Here is a 19,681-nt window from a genome sequence, read left to right as displayed (position 1 = left end):
TTTATGAGAATACAGGATTATTTTATTCATTAAATATTACCCAAGAATCGTTTTCAGGCATTTTAGTTGCAATTCTCTCCTGATAATTATAAAATTTAATCTATTTAGAAAAGGGGGTCACGTTCAATTTATGAGTCCATTACGTGTTGCAATTAATTTGCAGTTTAGGGGCACTAATAAGAACCCTCACCTATTTCATAGTTTCCTAAAATGGCAACACTGACAAAACAGACCCCAGTGCAAGTTTGAGAACATCTGCTTTCATAGAAAAAAAACAGACATATGTTAACACTCTTACGAATACCCCTCATTTGGAAAACGTTTCATTTAAAAACTAGGAAGAAAAAAACAGGCTTTAATTAACTCAAATGGGTCATTGGGCTCCGTGATCTTAAAGTGAGCCTGACACTCCTGGGGCGCTGGGTCAAATAACGCGGAGATCTGTTGTAGACTCTGCCTGTACATCTCGCAGTAGATTGGGATAAGAAACTGGCAACTGCAAGCTGCTTCTAATAAAAGGCAGCCTAATTCGCTAAGAAAAGTACTCATTATGAAGGCAATAATTATCTGTTTAATTGCTTTAAATCACCCTAAGAATGAAGAGCGTAATACAATCACTGCTCAGACACAGATGTATCCTGTTTTTTGTGCGATTCGCCCTGCGCTACTGCCACCTAGTGTTAGGTACAAGCAATGCAGGTTGGTAATATAATCACTATTGCTAACATCTGTGGAAATGTCAAGCGGGTTTTAATCTGCCCCGTATTCACTATCACCCGATTCTATTAAAATATTTTCTTTACGATTACTACACAAATTGATATTTAATAAACATAGCATTTAACATAACTCACAGAAGTAACGAAAACGAATAATTTATTATAAGAAAAAAACATGGAAAAGTGTATTTTTTACAATTTATATTTTACAAGTAGGTCGCTGAACAAATAAAGCGTACTTGTTAATAATGCTTGTGTGTTAATTAAATTTTGAATCAGTATCAAATATATAACACGTATTGTACTTTGATACTTTTTAGTATCAAAGTACAATATAAATTATTCGAAATAAAATCAAAGAAGCTTAAGTACTAGTGTAGAGCGTCATTCATTTCTTCAATGCAAAAATCCCAGAACCGTGTTGATTGCTCTAATTTAACACAAGTTAGTTTCGGTAGCAAAATTAAGCACTCTGTGTTAGAATTCTGTTATTCCATATTACTCCCATTACCAGGACTAATATTTTAGCAGTTCTATGATTATTCGAGTTTTATCTTTTTATGTTTGATCAATTTCTATTTTTACATCGGGCGCCTATAGACGATGTTTCTTGGGGGAGATGGATGACTTTTCAAAATACATTTTCCAGTGGAAGAGAGGACACTGTTTTGACTTTTACACTACAGTAATCTAGTTTCGGTAACTGATCACTTCAAAGACCTAAAAAGGACATTTCTTCTGAGGTTTCTTGAGAGCCGAGTCATGGGTGACTGTACGACTTGTGTTCTTGAGTGCCCAGTCTTTTGTGGGCGACTACGGTGAGTGGAAAACTCATTTGGGACTAATTAATTTTCGGTGGGGTCGAGTGCTCGGGTTACAAGACTTCAGCTTTGCCAAAAGGGCTAGCAACGTGCCTTCCACTGACATCCAACATTTGACTCTAGTCAAGACAGAAGGCACGATACAAAGGAGGCCGGAGAAGCTATTGTTGTCTCTGCCAGGTCAAGTATAGGTTATGACAATGTTTTAATTAGGAGTTATAACTTATACATGATGGTGATTCTTCCTTATGCTCTAAAAATTAACAAAGTCCTTTCTTGCCTTTCCGTGGCGCATCAGCTTCTGTCTGGAAGATCGAATTTTATTCTGAAAGCTCGTCATGATTTAATTTCTTCTCTGACGGACAGTTCGTGTTCCAAGTTCTGGAATGTTAAACTCTTTCAATGAGCTTTATAATCGTTTCTCCACATCTATTTTGCAAGGGACTAGAAAATCCCTCTGTATGTTGACTGGGTATGAGAACTATAAAATTAGGTCCCTGTTGGGTACGAAAATTTTCCCATTTTAATTCACCCGGATTCCAACGTTATCTCGATTCATTATATTCTTGTATAGATGTATTGGTGGAATTTGTTTTTCTATGTTAAATCATGTATTTTAAAACAACATCTATTACTGAATGACAATCCACTTTTTTTACAAACATGAAAAACAATCACTATCTATTTAATAAATAAATCAATTACAGCATAAAGAAAAACTCATATTCAGACCAATGGACCTGTCCATACACCCTAGATAGAATAATGCACGCACTATTGTGCAGATGATGTTGGAAATGCACAGGATGCAAAACATTACCGATGAGAAACCATTTCAATAGCCATCATATCTCATCCATCCACTAAGCGTCTCACAAACCGATTAAGTTTTAATTTGTTGCTAGTTTATTTTTATGCATTAATTAAAGGGATATGAGATTATGGGATCGGAGAATAGAGGACAATGGGGGTTGAATGATGGAACTCTTGTAAATTAAGTAATCAATTTTTTTTTAAATCGTAAATATGGTACCATGCAACTGGAGCTATCGATTAAGTGACGAGTATTACAACACACCTTACCTTACAGTGAGTTTGCTAAATGTAATATATACGCCACTATAACACTCGATGTTCACTTTTAGTTATGATCAAGTTTTGGAAGGTTCTGATCAGTGTGAATGAAAAATTGCTTTATGACAAGATGAGCTGTATTAAAAACAAAGTTGTTATACAAGTGGAACACACTAGAGGATGTCGAAAATGACAATCTGTTAATTGACCAAGAATTATAGGAAAGTATCAATGCTTGGGTTTTAGATTTATAAACGTTATCACTGAGGAAAACTCGATTAAGTCCCCATTAAATACAGACTGAAGATGAGTTTCAAACCAATATCAACTACAAGCAGCAGAAACAGCAGTAGTACTCAAAATATTTAAAGTACTCATAATGTATTAACTTACACTGGATTCGCACCACAAAAAAAAAAACACTTATAATTATGTATCACAAACACTGATTTTTATTAACATTGACTTTCTCTTTAAATGTAGCCTCTACTTACTAGGATCTTTTCCATATTCCAACCAATTGGTACAATTTTCAGTAGTGATTTAAATACTGTGCTAGGTTTATGACTTCATTGCTTCCATAAGAAACCATTTTGTTGTTGTCCTGTTTGTAATCACCATGCTAATTTCAGTAAAAAAGGTTTAGATGATCGTTGTATTTAATAATCTCTGCCTCCCTCTAGTGGCCTTAATTCATTACAATTGTACATACATTTTCTTCTTCATACTGTAACAACCACAAGAGCGCACTATTGTTCTACCTAATATTAGAATACCAGATTGAAAAATATTACAATGTTTTTTTTTTATTTGCATTTAGAATAAGGCTACGGAAATTTACTGTGAAAGCCTTCAAACGATAAAGTGCATGTCAGGAAAAGGTCGAGGTAACATCTTTGTAAGTGTTATACTGTAGATCTGATTAAGCCAATAAGGAGCAGATTCAGATTGCTGTGAGCCCAGGTGGACTGAAACCTGTAGAGACACGAACCATTCGGGTACAACATTAGGGATCCCCGCAGTTAAGGAACTTGATGATAGTCACAATTTTTAATACAGATAATGTAGGTGGTAATAAAGCATGTACTTAGTGCAGCCATCTCAATGCCTGGGTCAAATATGTAAATTTTCATATAAATATCACTTGGATTTGGATCCTAGATATACTCTAGGATGCTGCATTGTATGAATGTCTACACACTTGTGACAGCAGGATTACTTATTGATTTTTTTAAAAAAAGTCAGCAGTAGCTCAAAGCAGGTGTCTGCAGAGCAGGAATACCTGTGGCTGCATTCCACAGTAATCCATCTCACATATTTTGAGCCTTAAAAGACTCCATATCTTGTTTCAAACCACCTTGAATCATGTTTAGCATTTTACAAACTTTAAATTTGCTCCCTTACCTTGTAGTGTTCTAGATTTAAAAAGATGATTCTCCACGAAATGTATACATTTGTAGAAGCAAGTCTCACTAAGAAAATTTAGCATGATCATAGCATACCAAATGTACATTAATATTAATTACAAATACTTCAATTTTTAAATCAGATTAACTTGGAGAAAATAATGCAAATTTTGAACAATCTGGAAAGCCTGAAGATCTCCGATAGACCTTTATCAGAAATTGAGATGAAAGAAATGATGGATTTACTACATTTCTTGTAATTTCTGGTCTGTGGATACTGGAAATCTTTAAATAGCAGCATTGCTGGAAATCACATGTGATTTACAAATTCCTGGTTTTGCAATTCACTTATTTTCTAAATACCAGAATTATGTGCTGTTTCTTGGCAACTAAAGGCAGTGCGTGAATAGTAGCGTTACAGGTTACAGATGAAACACTGGAACATCAGAAGCCAATCAGTTGTAAATACTGTTGATTACTGGACGTCATGCAAAAACCATCCGTTACGAGTTGTACAAATTGCTCTCCTATTAAATAAATATTTCAGTTGCACTTCAAAGGGTATCATGTAGGAATGGGAGAACAGTCTCCAAATTTAATTAAACACTGAACTCTAGATAAAGCTTTTGAAAAATATTGTGTGCTTCGATGGTGTTCCTTAATGGATATTTAAGTCATTTCATCAATCAAGTTCTTTTTCGTCACTGAAAAGTACGTTTTCAGCCCTCACAGGGCTGTGAAACATTGCAGTAGATATATAACCCATGGTTTTAGAATAACCTGCAGTACAATTTACTTCTTAGATATTCTGTTTAGATGTTATATTAATGATTACTGAACTCACAACTGCTTGCTTTTCAATAGTGTACACAGTTTAACAGTACTGTTCAATGAAATGTTAAGTGTATTTAAAAAAAGTTGGTGCCTTGTAATGAAATCTATACGTTGATGTTAGAATCAAATAAGGAAAACAAAGCTATGCAATTGCTTTGCAACATGCAAATATAAACATGCAATTGCTTATGCAACGTATCTATTAAAGCAAGAAATAAAATATCTCAAACCTATAACCATGTCTAAATGTGGTTAACCCTGGTGTTTTGCAGTCTTTATTACATGGTACCATATATAATAATGAACAAATATGAACAATCATCATAGCATGAAAGACTTGGTACCTAAAAAACTGTGTAAAGTGCAGTCTTAAATGTTTAGACTAATAGTAGACTTGGTCAACTTAGAAAATGACAAAAAGCGCAATCAAGTACACTTCACTTTCAAGTACTTTAATTTACAGGTGGAATGAAAATGATACGTCCTTTTGAGATCAGGATCTGTCTACCCACATTAGATAGAGCACTAACTGTCTCCAGTAACCATACTTTGTTGAAAAATCAGTTAGAAACCCATCTGTTTTTATTTAAACTTCTTCAAAGTTTTGTATTTTTCAGAGAACACTCAGTTGAGACCAAGGTCATGAGAATTAAAACCTTTATTAGTGTATTTATGAAGTCTGCATATGCAACACGCCTGAAAGCTTATCGCCTGAAGTTCACATGTTCTACCAATACATCTGTCTACTGGTAAAACAAGCTCACCAACTGTTAAAACGCTTTGCCAAAATAAAAAATAAAATAAAACGTATATATATATATTCGTCTGGCCCATGTTCATTTCTATTTGGTATAATTTTCACACCCAACCCTTTATGGCAAGCAGAATATTCTGTCTTGGCCTCTACTGCCACTGCTGATTCAAAGCTATAACACTGGCCACATTTTTGTTCTCAAAGCTAATCACTAGTTGCACTTACAAAGTACAATTGCTAGTGTAATAAGATAGGAACCAACAATGAGAAGGAAGGGGGCAGGGGAGGAAAGACATTTAAAAATCTTGCTACTGCCACAACAAGTAAAGAATGACAGACAGCTAGATCACAGAGTTGTTAGTAAGATGTACATATTTTTAAATATATATATACACAAGTTACATTACCCCCTCCCTATAGCGGTCTTATTACCCACCCGACCCTGATGCAAGCTGGCAGAACACTGCTAGAATTCTGTATTTATCTTTCCACTCAGCACCCAAAGCTCCAGCATCATATGTACTTTGTGAAGATTGTTAATCAAAACCAAAAGATTGCCCAAAATGAACCCAGTTGTGTAGCAACATACTTCAAAGGAAACAAGACCCAGTTAAGTCATTATATATATATATAAAAAGCTCAGGTAAGAGGCATTTTTTTAAGTTCTAGTGGTGAAATACATTTTATTGCACCCCTTCAACTATTTAACTAAATAAAATTTCATCAATTGCTTCTTGAAATCTAGCACTCCAAGATTGTGGGGAAAGTGTTGACTAAGGCAGCATCTTCTGCAATGTGATTCAAATGTAAAAAACTGTGAGAAACCCACAAGTAGCTTTTTCTCGAGGATGATTCATCCTTACACAATTATTTTGCTACTGGACTCACTCCGTTCCCTTAAAAACAGGATGTGGTCAAAAACTTTTAATTTTAATAAAAAGGATGCGAGCTAAAGTTTTTTAAAAGGATATATAAATACAAGAGAATAAAAAAAAAAAGATGGAGAAGTGGAAAGGAAAAATCTGGCCAATTTAAATACACCGCAAGTAACGATGTTCACATCGTTATGTGCTTCACCCACCCTTCACACTTTAGTTGCAATACTAAAAACATTTGAAAGGAATCAGAGGTGTCAGGACACTTGATGATCTTTTTTTTTAAACCTCCGTAGCAAAAGAAAATCAGTACTGAATGTAAACAGGCAGTGTAAATGTAGAAATGATTTGCCCTTCAGGAGTGAACCATGGGCAGTGTCCACACATGATGCACTTGTTGAGAAGGGAACAGGGCAATTCCCATTTAAAAAATACTGAAAAGCTGCATGCCCAGTAATTTTTAACATTCCTGTTTTCCATAGATTAGATGAAGCATGTCTTATAACAGCACACCTCAGGACTAACAAGGCAACATTCTCCAGTAGTGGGGAGAAGGGAAGAAAAAAAAACTCAAGAAATTTTAGCCTCTTATTTGGCATTCCTTTTGTAACAAAAAATGGCTAATATACTTCTTTTCCTGAATATCCTGAATTTTTTTTCTCCAGAAAATACTAACTTGGTACAGCTGAGAGAGGGCAGAAAGCACAATGAAATGCTTTCTTAAGGGAACCAGAATTATTGATCAAGTATACGTTTTCTCTGGCCAAAATTTAGTTTTATGTTACACTCATTTAAAAAAAGTTGTAATGCTATGCCAAGTGTTAAATGTCTTCTGGTATTACTCCCCCCTCCCCACCTGTCTACAATCCATCCCCATACTTCTAAGTCAAGATATATTTGTTTTCTAAGACTAACACATTTAATATTTAGGGTATGGGGTAAAGAATTAAACAAGGTGCATTAAGCTGATGGGACATCAAGTGCCATTTCTGTTTTTAACAGTGAAAAAGTCTGTGGGGTCACAAGTACTATGAAAGACAGGTTATAGCAAGTCTTCTCTTTTTTTTCCCAGGAGACTCCATTGTGTTCATCCCTGTCGGGGTGGGCTATTATGACATGCTTGAGCAGCGGACTGAAGGAGAGCCCATCTGTGTCAGCACTTTATCCAGCCATTGAAGGGGTCCGTTCAAGTGCAGCTCAATCCAGCAAGGAGTGCTCGTCACAGTCTGTCGCCTGAAAATAAGATATTCACCCTTTTAATTGTGAATTGTGAATCTTCCACTAATGGGGAGTCACAGCCTAGCAAGTAGCGGGCACAAGACAGGATACACCCTTCCAGTCCACTGCGGGACAGGCAAACACAAACTCAGAAAGCCACACATTCACAACTAGGGCCTATTTTCTCAGACATTTCTTGGACTGGGAGAGGACACCTAAGAACCTGGAGGAAACCTATGTGAACAACTGAAGAACATACAAACTCCACACAGATAGTATACTAGTTCCAGAATTGAACCCAGGATCGCGGCACTGTACAGCAGCAATGCTGGTCACTGTGCCACCCTACAATTAACCAGATGTTCCTAAATACTTACAACTATCATAAGGTGCATACTCACCTACAGCACAATACTATAAAACCTTAAAATTAAACTCATGTTTTAGTATTTAAGGCAGCTCTCACCTCATGACCTACACACCCGCATGTTTTTGTTCCATCTGATCTCTAGTGAATTGAATCCAAAACAAACTGCCTGACTGCAAAATGTCATTTTTCCCCACTTCAAAAGCTGAAAATGTTAAGTAACTTGTGAAACGCAATAGCTTAAGGGCAAATCCCAAATTTAAGAGCAGAAAATGATTAGAGCTCAAATTAATTAGGTCAATTAAGGGTTCAAATATGTAATCAAAATCTCAAATGGAATAAACACCAGCAGGTGTGTGGGACTCAAGGACTGGGATTTTAAACTAGACAATTAATTGAATATCATGCCTCTAAGATTACACTCATCTGCTGACACTATCATGCTCTTAAAGCTGTAGCAGAATCTTAAAAATAATATGGAAAATGTAAGTCATTACACCTTTGAAATGTATCCACCTAGACACTGTAACTTTCTGTACTCTAACGTACCTGTATTCTGCACCCCATCCTTTAACAAAGCTCATCCTGATGGTGCACATCCTGGTTAACTGGTACACAGCCTCAAAGCCCTGGTTGACTGACTGAGCAAGTAGTGCAGCAAATTCCTGATTGTTGAAAATCTTAAGATTGCATCCTGTAAAGGAGAAAAGAATTTGTTAACACACATACCTGTACATATATCCATACTAAGGTCTTTGTCAGAAAGTTTCAAACACTGTTCAATAAAAAGTAATACCAACAGCCCTCTTCGACTCCTCACCGACTGAAGGATTTTATTTTAACATAAGAAAAATGGTCTTAATTTAATTAAGTTCCTCCCATTTAAGATGTCAGTTAAAATTTAAGAAAAGTTGCTTCATTTTTCCTTTCCAACTCATGACCATTTTGGGTTTTATTCAATAAAACTGTTCCTTTTACAAATAAAGTACAGAACAGAATAAGGAAACCATCTGAATTCTTTCTCTGCCTATGTAAACCACAAGACACCAACATATAAATACAATGACCTAATGTTACAAAGCAGTAGTTAGAATATTTTCTCCTCAGAGGCTAAATGCTGGGCATCAACAAATTCTTAGTGATGAATGATTGATTTAGCTGAATCTTTTTATCCATAGCAACTTACGTTTGTGCCCATTTCTACAGAGGGCATTTTACTAAAGCAATTTGAGGGAACCATCTTGCTCATGTGGACAACAGCAGTGCCACCCAGGATTTGAACCCACAGCTTTCCAGTTACAAGCCCCGACTGCTAACCCTTAAGACATACATCCTTCTGCTATTGTACAGTGCAAACATTTAGCAAAATGTCTCTGTGAAACTTAACACTTCAGTTCCATACTTTTAGCCCTGTTGTACAGGATCACACTTTTTACTCTTATAAACTGCTCCACTTCAGTACTTCAAAGCAAGCAGCATTTCACTGTCCTATTAGATAAATATTTGATAGATTTAATTTGTCCTAACCTGATAAATATCCTTACGAAGCTGCTACAAAACCCCCCAATAGCTAAATCCGGAAAGGTCGGAATTCGAATAACACACAAGTTGTGCTATTCATAAATTACGTTTACTAAGAAATGCAGAGAAGTATATTTATAGTTGCTTTCCTCATTAATTTCAGCTGTTTTGAGGTACCACCTGCAAAAAGGGGTCTATAGCCATCTAAGGCCCACTGGAATATTATTGAGTTTTTAATGCAATATGCACATACTTGACCATATGCAATATGCATGCTCAAATACATACAACTAGAAGTAATCTTTTAGAATGGAAGCATAGCAGTTTACAGTACAAGACTAGAGAAACAATTGCAGTTTTTTTAATGGTTGCAGGTGCTCACCTGGTGGAATTTTACAGACAGTTGCAGGATGCCATCCATATCTCTGGTTACAGTTTGGACTTTGAACAAAAATAGCACTGTCACTCAGACACTCGGCAAAAACTTCACCACCAATGTAGTAAAGTCTCACACCTCTCCCTGTAGGAACACAATGAGACATCACATTTTAATTACAAGAAAAACAATGTTATTTTTACTCTAAGTAAAGACCGAAGCACACTGAAGAATCAAAATCATAATTACTGCTTAAAAGCAGTCTTCTATAACTTAAGTGCAACTCATGCTTTTGTATTACATCTAGACCATTTAAGATTTTGATGCTTATTTTCAATTAACATCTCTTTCAACTATACAGCTTTCAAGCTCTCTCTCTTCTACCATTAAGCGAAATGCATGCAATGTTCTACAGGTTTAAGATCCTTTGTAATAATCAAAATCAAAATGAGCAAAATGCAAAAACAGAGATATTCTATACAAAATATTTGACAGCACATCTCTCATATTACACGGTAAGAATAACCAATGTGATTGCTAGAACTGGCTTGAAAAGAAACTGTCTTTGCGATGAGTGATTGATTGATTGCCTGTCAGAAGAATTCCAGTTTCAAAACAGGCAAAAAAAATCAAAATCAACAGTTCATGAAATTAAGAGGTACAAACCTTGTTTTCATTAACAGATTTTTATAAGCTTTTGTTAAACCAAATAAGTTGGAGAAGTTTAAGGCGGTGAACTGAAAATTTAAGCTCTATAGTCTAGTTCCTTTTACTACAGATAACCTAACTGGACATTACTTTTACATCTGTTAGCAGAAAATTAGCTTGGTTTTACCCATGGACAATTCACTCAAGTCTTTACATGTTAAATCATATTAACAAAATTGGACTTGAGCAGGATTCATTAAAACAATTCAGAAAACTTACCTATGTGTCTTCTGGTCATTTCCACTGTTGCGTTTCTGTTAACATTAGACAGCAAGCCCAAACAAAACCTTTCAGAGTTAGAGGGGTCTGTAAACCCATCTACAGTCAAGGAGGGCTGAGAAGCATGAAAAGTCTCTCCGACGCGCTGATTTAACTCGTAATATGCTATAGAACACCAAAAGGCTGGCTCCGAGTACGTCACTGGCTGCAGATCTATGAATAAGAGAAACAAAGTTGGTTTCCATTCAAAAATGCACGTGACATGAAAAAACAAATGCTCAGTTTGCGATAGAAAAATATTTTCTTTGCAACATTTACCATTTTTTCCCATATCTAAAACTGCATACGCATAGAAAGTACTTAACAGACCATGGTAATGTATGCTGGAAACCAGAAGTATCAGTACGGGCTATCCTAAATGGATAATAAATTATTACAGCATTTGTCTATTTTTTGCGTTTTGACAGTTTCGATTTTCAGTACATGCAACTTCACACAAAATAAAACTGAAGCATAACCTGCAAGTAATTATGTAAACAGCTGTGGAGTAGTTTTTAATATATAAAAAAATCAAGGAGATATCCAGGTGTAAGTTAAGGAAAAGTACGGCTGAGCAGGAATAATGTTTACATTTTCAGAATTTAATATTGCACGTCTTTAGTCATGCATACCGATTTACAGGTGAGGAAACAGTCAGCATAACCCAATCCTCTGCCAGCTGATGTTACTTAATGCTTCAAGTGTACCAAGACTGACACTTGAAAAGATTATAAATTAAACCATTCTTTAAGTAATACATATTTAAGTTTGCTACTCAAAATGTAAGTGATTACATAACAGACTTTGTTCTTACCCATGCTGTGATTGACAGGCGAAAGCGTGCTGGGTGACAGTTCTGCTGGAGAACCTTAGAGAGGAACAGTTTGGAAGTTCTTACATTCATGATTAATACAGTTTGCAGTGCTTATCTTTCGCATTAAGGCTTTATAAAATGGAAAAGCTAGAGCAAATGTTTCAATGCATTTTGACTTGTTTCAGTGAAGCCTTCTACCCGTACTTATTTTAAAAGCCTCTGAAGGTTCCACTGTAAAACTTACTGTGTTCTTATATTGTATTAACTGCAAAAGCAGAACTTGTCAAAGACATTCACTATTCAAAATAACAATGCACATCAAGTAACGTTTGCGAAAAAGCCAAGTCTCTGCTAGGGAGAAAATGGAGCGGTAACAGTAATGTTGCAGACATGCCTTTTCATGTCATGCACTCACAAATTTACAGATCAAGTTCAAAGAAAAAAAGTGATGCATGCTATTCAACTAGATAAGTATATGTGCTTTAATAAGTGGTTTAATTCCTTGCTAGTTTTAGAATACAAAAGCAGTGCAGTGCTGCTGAAGTAAGCACAGGTAAAGGGTCTTTCAATGAAGGATTACAACATTCACTTTCTAATGTTATAAAGTTACAACTTTAATAAAAACATGACATTTAGTCAATTCTAAAGATCCAGCATTAATCAGATTTAATTTTACAACTTGTTTTTTATTGACATTTTTAGTTTTTAACATTGCGGTCAAACTGTGCTGGATTTACAGTACACAATAGGCATGCTAATCAAAAGTAACATATGCTCTCTGCAAAATGGCCTTTATAGAACGTCAAGAAGGAGCATAATTTCCTACACGCTTTCAATTTAACAACTGGAAAAAGCCAAGAGAACACCAATTTGTTTCCCCCAAAAGGATCTGCCACTCACGTGTAGCACCGGTTTCTTCAAAACAAAGCTTATCTGGCTTCGAGAAAATACTGCTGCTAATTAAATAGGTCTGACGCTGCATTTTTGACAGCAATTTGAAAACTGTCAAATTCAAGAGGAAAGCTGTCAATCCAACTTTCTCCAGCAAACAATAGTCTTCACTTATAACCTGTTTAGCATTAAGCAAGCCTTCTGGGTAATTTAACAAGCAAATACTAACTATAGCAGACTAAGTCTACTTCTAGCTCTCACGTCTAGGATTAAGTGATTCTGAACTGCACACAACAGGCAATATACCTGTGTCCATACTTTGATTCATCTGTTGATCACTTGTCTCTCCATCTTCACTGATGTATCCTGGTGGTGGGGTTTCTAAAGATACAATGGATAAAGTAGATTAAGGAAAGAAAGGAATAAACATTACAATATGAATTTTGTGAAACAGTAATAATTGATCAAATTAAAAAAGCAATATCAGTGCTCCTAATTGGTTAATCCTAGTTTATGACAACTGCAATGAATTACACTATCCACTCTATAAAAGACTGACAAATCACAACATTAATAAATGCAATACAATGGTATTGTTTGAGTGCTCTTACAGCTCCCTTTACAGTGAGAATACCCTTTGAACAAGTCTGATATTGCTCAATGACAGTATCAGCATTACCTGGTATATAATTGTTTGGGGGTTCAATTCCTGCTGGGAAATTTGTGTTTTCCGGTATAGAATGAGTATAATCATCCAGTGGTGGCAGTTCTGTTAAAATTTCTGTGTGTCTTGGCACAAGGACAGGCGGCAAAACTGAAAATAAAAAAAAAACAGCAGTTATGTACCCGTTTCCATTAACAACAACCAAATCTACACAGACCTGTAGGGAAAACCAATGTTATCCAACACTACTTCTCCCCACTTGCTAATGTGTTTATATAATATTTTAGATTAATTTCATACATTACAGCCCTTTCTCAGCCCTGTCTTTCATGTGTTCAAAAGGAGTAACCAGGCATGGACTTAGGAGATTATTGGAACTTAAAAAACTAAAATGCATAATGCAAGTGCTCTCTTATGACATTCAGGGACATGAAAAACATTCACAGGAACTTATGCATCATAAACTGGACACCAAAGCTATCCACCCCTTCCAGAACAAAATAAATACCTGCTTCACCAATTTAAATCCTTCTCATGGAGAGGCAAACAAAACTATCAGTGTGGTCAAAAATATGGTTCATATAGTTCAAAATATTGCTAGAATGCAGAATATTCTCTAAAGCTAACCATCCAGTTTCTCTAAGGATAATACTGCATGGTAAGTCAAAAATTTGTTACAAGAGCCTATTTTGTTAATACTGAAACACAACCATATGCAATTTATTATTGCAATAATATATTTCAAGAGCAAACACAGTGCATTTTGAAAATTTTGTCCTGATAATTACAAGCAAGTGTAACTAATTTAATCTCTCAGGTTTTTAGAAATCCCTTAGCACTCCTTTAAATTTTGAAAATGATTTTAATTACTCTGCTCATTAAGGGTTTAGAATGCATACCCCTTTGCTATTTACAGTATCCTAAATTACTTTTGAAATATGATACTTCTTGCTATGAAAAAAGTTTACAATACTCCTGTAGTTTTTGAGGACAAAATTTCCATTTATGATTGATTAGCTGGATGCTGAATTGCGGCCGAATTTCGATTCATTGTTTATAAAAACCTAACGAACATGCACATATACTTGAATTACATATTAATCTCTTTCTTAATATCTGAAAATGCAGATTCATAATAGGCATAAAGAAGGTTAATTTCTGCATTGTATTAACTATTGAATCATGGAATATATTAATAGGAAAATAAATGTAAATTTATGCAGTGTATACTAATTAGTCACAAAAAAACATTTTAGGGTCACAAATTAAAAAAATATTAAGAACAATAGCTGCAAAGCTGAAGAAAAGGAAATATGCTCAGTTTACTTACAAGTTCATTTTGCATGTTTTATCTCGGTGAACATGAAATGGCTTAAAAGTTTGTCAAGTGTTGAGTGGCTTGTTCTAAAGCAACTGTCAGTTGCAAATCAACTCAGATCTTACACTAGCTCAGAGCAGAAAAATATCCTTCTGAGCTGTTTGAGACAGCAGACTACAGTACCACAAGACAGACTATGTGCTCCTACCTAGTTTACAAGGTAGGAGCACATCTTTATCTTCAATTTGTTCTCCATACAGCAAGTTCAATTTTTTCTTGAGGTTCTTTTTTTTATATCATGTTATCTATGACCTCATGCAAATGTAAATACCCACTCATTTCAAAATCAACAGAAATGTAAGTCATCTTTATACCTGGCGTTTCCACCCTCTGGTAATGATAAGGGTTGACACACACTTCATCCTTCTTAAGATTAAAAGCATATTCACAGGTCTCAATTGCTCGCAGCTCATGGTGACTGTGTAAATCAGGCCACCTCCACAATCGACAGTAGATAACATGCGGTAAGCCTTTACGGTGGGAGACCTGCAGACGGCCATCGAGAGACCTGGAATTGAGAGAGAAAGAAGAACGTGAGGCAAATTCAACACCATGCAAGGTGAATCAGAGCTACTCCTCATGTAGAATTAGAACTGAGAAACAACTGAGAGGTTTCAAAAATTAAGAACATTTATTGATTTTATTTATAGAAGTAAACTGGTCCATTCAAGTACTTTTTTAAAACATCTTTTTAAAAAAGTTCCCATATTAAAAAAAGTAATTAAGAATCAAAACAGATGTTAGCAGCAACTCAAATAAAGCTTATTATGTTCTTAAATTGGTATAACATAACATAAACATAACATTGGTCAGCTGACAGCCAATCGGCAGCCTGCTGCCATGGCTATTAGAGCAAATAACACATTATATTACAATTATTAGTATAAATAATTATTTAGAATCATAATACAAAATCGTTATTTGAAATCTTTGCTAAATTTTGGGTAGTTTTATTTGTTAGTAGTGAGCAAAACCCACCAAAAACTGAATAAAAACAAAGGTAACATAGTTCCATTAAATGAGCTATATACCAAAACCTCTGCGATTGAAAATCCAAATTCATTTTCCAGAATGTATACTTTAAACTATAAAAAATGAGGGTTTGTTTTCAAAGCCTTTATTTATTAGGTCAGCTGTTTCATTTCCTGAAGAATGTGGCAAAAGTATAAAAAGAAGCAAAATTAAGCAGCAAATGACCCCCTGAAATCAAATCACACTGATATTTATCGGTAAAATAATGATGCATTTCCAAAACTCCACATTTTCTCACTCCATCCACTGATCTGTAATACGTGATGTAGTTGAGAATATTCACCTGGATTGGTCAGGGTAGCTGTAAAGGCCTGAGGTATCCCACTGATCTATCGTATTTGGTGTACTCAGTCCCCAAATTTCAGAGCAATTGCTGCGCACAGAAAATCGAAAAAAAAATGATGTAAACATGGGGCATGGTTCATTCAAAAATACCACGATGATTAAAACATGAAGAAACACACAAATAGGCCTCTTTTATTTGAGATCTGCTTTTAGTTTTGTTTCATTGGCATGTCAAACAAAGCTAACCTCACATAAAAGAGACCTTCATAATGGAAAAAGAAAAAAACACGCATCAATGTAAAATGGAAAAAAACCTTTTCATAACTGAGGTTTTTTACTCATTTTAGCAATTCTGGTACATCTTGGAGATTTAAACTTTGCTACATAACGCACTCAGTGCTCTTCCATCTTGTCAGGTCTAATATACAAACTATTTAAATATCTACTACAATAACTTTAGAATAAGAACTGCTCACTAGAGTTAGCCATGTACAACAGGAAAAAAAATCCATTCCATTTTTGGCAACCTTGGAAAACAAATTTTTTCCACCCAAAACAAAACTGCACAGGCTTCCCCCAGAAGCAAAAAAAAATACATCTAAGTTCCAGGAACGCAAAAATAACATTAGATATGACGAGCAGTTCTGAAAACAAAAACATGGAATGGAAAACAAGACTTGTGGACAGTTGGTGACTGCATGAGAAATGTACTTGAGGTATATTATCTGAATCCGATATATAATGAATGAAGTCCTGCCCCTTCGTAGCTTAAATTTAGTCTTTAGCACTGCTTCTGAAATGGGACTGAATTTAAACCTCAATAGTACATTCAAGATAAGCAGGTGTAGTGCTGCTATAAAAAAAGCCAATGGAAAATCGGGATTTTAGAATTTGCTAAATTTGTTTGACCTAATTTGATGTGCATTTTTTATTCAACAGAAAATGCTCAATACACTGCTTTGGTCAGACTCACACCTTCAGGTAAAGGCTCTTTCGACTGCATTCAGAAAGCTCTGTTCCTGTAATCTACCATCTTTACAACATAATTCTCATTGCACCACCGAGGAGAACAGTGCATGCAGTGTATTTCAGGTTACCAAATCTTACGTGCCTGTATATTGCCAGTGCTTCAATAACAGTAAGGGCACTCCAAAAATTAGATTGTCGGAAAAGGCAAGATTAATTCCTGCACTCAACTGCATCTGGGATTAGTTCACCTTAATTACCTTTTCCTACCATCCAGCAGCACAACAAATGTAGCTCATTTCACAGAGCTGTGCAATGTAGTCTGTGTTAAGATTTTACAATATAGATGCCATTTAGTGGACAACAGATACCTACTAATTCACTGGAATATTCTTTCACATGGGCATTTATAACATATTTATTACACATCAAAAATCGAAATGTTAATACATTTTAATGGTGACAGAAATACAATTTTTTTATTTGTGCTCTGACGCATACATTCGAAAACCATACAAAACTATAAAAACATAGGTGAATTTCTTTATAGTTCTTGATGCTTCACATTAAAGCTACAGTGGTCCATGTTTTGGATCTTAGTAGGGTCTTCAGTTAACTCTCACAGCTGGAAACAATCAATGACCTAATTATTCATGCTACTTAAAATTCAATTTTCCATCATCCTCTTCAGACATGGGTCTAAACAACATCCATTTCAGGACAGTGCTGTACACAGAGCACTGTTTCAGTGTAAAAAGTACATAAACACTGGAAATGGGATAAGAAACCGGAGAAAATATAAAAGGAAGATCCAAAATGAAGAACCCAAGGGAAAATCAAAAGAAAGAAACAGGCAATTAAGTGCTTATACGTAAATTCTGGGACTACTAGAATGCATGAGACAAAAGCTGCCACATTAGCAGGCAATTACGATGTGACTGAATCACAGAAGCATGCCTAGCAATGGAGATGAATATACGCTGTTCCAGAGAGATGGGAAAGATAGAAGGGGAGGTGTAGCACTAAATATCAAAAAGAGTACTCAGGCTCTCAAACAGCCTAGGTAAATCAAAGGTCTCAAATTTAATGTGGGTTAGACTCTTAAAAAACATTTTAAAAGACATTTAACACTGGAGAAAGAAGTGTATTTTAAAGGGAACTTCAGCTTTCTCTACACAGAGTGGGAAAAACCACATGGAATTTCAGCAGCATAAATTGAAATGGTAAACATGGCTAACTACTGCTTTCTTACTCAGTTTTTCAGAGGATGTACAAGAGGTAATTTGTGAGTGGATGGCAAGAGTTCAAATAAAAACGTGGCACAGCCCTGCTTTAGCCCAAGAATGATTACATCAAGATAAACAAATGGTTTAACAAATCAATTAGAAAAATAAAAGCAAAAAAATTCTAAAATGGTTATACTTCAATAGGATCCAGGTAAAGAAAAAATGTACAATGAATTGTGAGCACAGGTAAAAGGTATGAGGTTGAGATACAGAAAGGAATATTGCATTGGAGGTTAAAATAAAAGCTTCTTTCAGGATTAAACCAGAAAAGGAATGCTGAAAGATGAAGTAAAAAATATTGACAACAATATGTTATTGACTGAACACTTTCCACATTCTCTTACGACAGTATGCAGGTCTGAAAAATTGCAGATGTAGTGCTTGTCCATAAGAGGGGTGAGAAAACTGAACAAAGTAATTACAGGTCAAAGTTCTAACTTCTGTTACAGGTAATGGAAACAATTAAACTGGAGGATCACCTGCATGGAATAAGATTCCAGAGAACAGCCATCAAAGACTTAAAAAAGGGTAAGTCTTACTTAATTAATAATTGAGTTCTTGGAACAAGCAACAATAGTAACAATGATTTTTAGAAAGTTTTTAAAGAATATTTTTAAATAGAAAACCACTGGGGTGTTGCAATTAGTGGAGTGTTACAGTGATCTGTACTATGACCACTGCCCTTTCTAATCTAAAGGAAAGTTCTAGATTCTGGATTAGTTTACAAAAAAGTCCAGTTCAAAAAACCAAAACAGGAGGATTCACAAAACCTTTTGTAAAAGCTGTATAGGAAATTCAAAAAAGATTTAGAAATTCAAGTCCAGTCAAAAACAACCGGCAGATGTTTTAATGTAGACAAGTACAAGACGTTGCATGAAGGTAGTAAACTATTGATGGAAACCACTGAGCTTGAAGAGGCTACTTTAAAAAAAAGTCTTGGCTAAAATAAAAGGTTATGTTGACATTTACATCTTCTAGACAGTAAGGAGAAGCAACATAAAAGGCAAAGTTAATGTCTGAATATATAGCTAAATCAAAATCAAATTGTTCGATTTTAACAATAAACTAGTAAGTTCAAATTTGGAATACTGTGTACTATGTTACCACGTTACAAAAAAAATATTGCTGCTGCTGAATGGAATCACTTTAGTCCTGAACAAAGAAGTCTATGAAGAGGAACTGAGTCCTACAGTAAAGTACTGGAAGTAAATAGTTTAAATAGCAATTGATATTTTGAGCTTATGATCACAGACCACAAACATAATTTTTACATGTTGATATCATGTATGGCTGAATGTACTCCTACAGTATACTGTATACTACAGGTGGATGAGAAGATCAATACATAAATTTAAGAAAACAGAATGACTTTCCCATTTAGAAATTAAGTTTAATCATTCATACGTCACTTTGGAGTAATTCCAAAGTGACGTA

General features: G+C 35.1%; 1 protein-coding gene across 4 annotated transcripts in view; it reads right to left on the bottom strand.

Annotated features, from left to right (window-relative positions):
- Window positions 1–5,495: 5,495 nt before the first annotated feature.
- smad2 (SMAD family member 2) overlaps window positions 5,496–19,681 on the bottom strand; it is a 35,194-nt gene continuing 21,008 nt past the window's right edge. Inside the window, exons 3-11 of one of the 4 annotated variants that reach the window (XM_088910504.1) lie at window positions 15,994–16,083; window positions 14,993–15,186; window positions 13,316–13,450; window positions 12,943–13,017; window positions 11,746–11,799; window positions 10,893–11,105; window positions 9,972–10,109; window positions 8,618–8,762; window positions 5,496–7,716 (exon numbers count right to left, since the gene is read on the bottom strand). In XM_088910504.1, coding sequence (XP_088766630.1) covers window positions 7,593–7,716; window positions 8,618–8,762; window positions 9,972–10,109; window positions 10,893–11,105; window positions 11,746–11,799; window positions 12,943–13,017; window positions 13,316–13,450; window positions 14,993–15,186; window positions 15,994–16,083 — 1,168 coding nt within the window. In that variant the 3' untranslated portion in view covers window positions 5,496–7,592. The remainder of the gene's footprint in view (window positions 7,717–8,617; window positions 8,763–9,971; window positions 10,110–10,892; window positions 11,106–11,745; window positions 11,800–12,942; window positions 13,018–13,315; window positions 13,451–14,992; window positions 15,187–15,993; window positions 16,084–19,681) is intronic. The other 3 variants (XM_088910505.1, XM_088910506.1, XM_088910507.1) reach the window with 3 other exon arrangements.

The sequence above is a fragment of the Atractosteus spatula genome, chromosome 3, assembly GCF_055471065.1.
Source record: "Atractosteus spatula isolate fAtrSpa1 chromosome 3, fAtrSpa1.hap1, whole genome shotgun sequence".
NCBI lineage: Eukaryota > Metazoa > Chordata > Actinopteri > Semionotiformes > Lepisosteidae > Atractosteus > Atractosteus spatula.
This window is presented reverse-complemented; position numbering and strand designations above follow the sequence as displayed.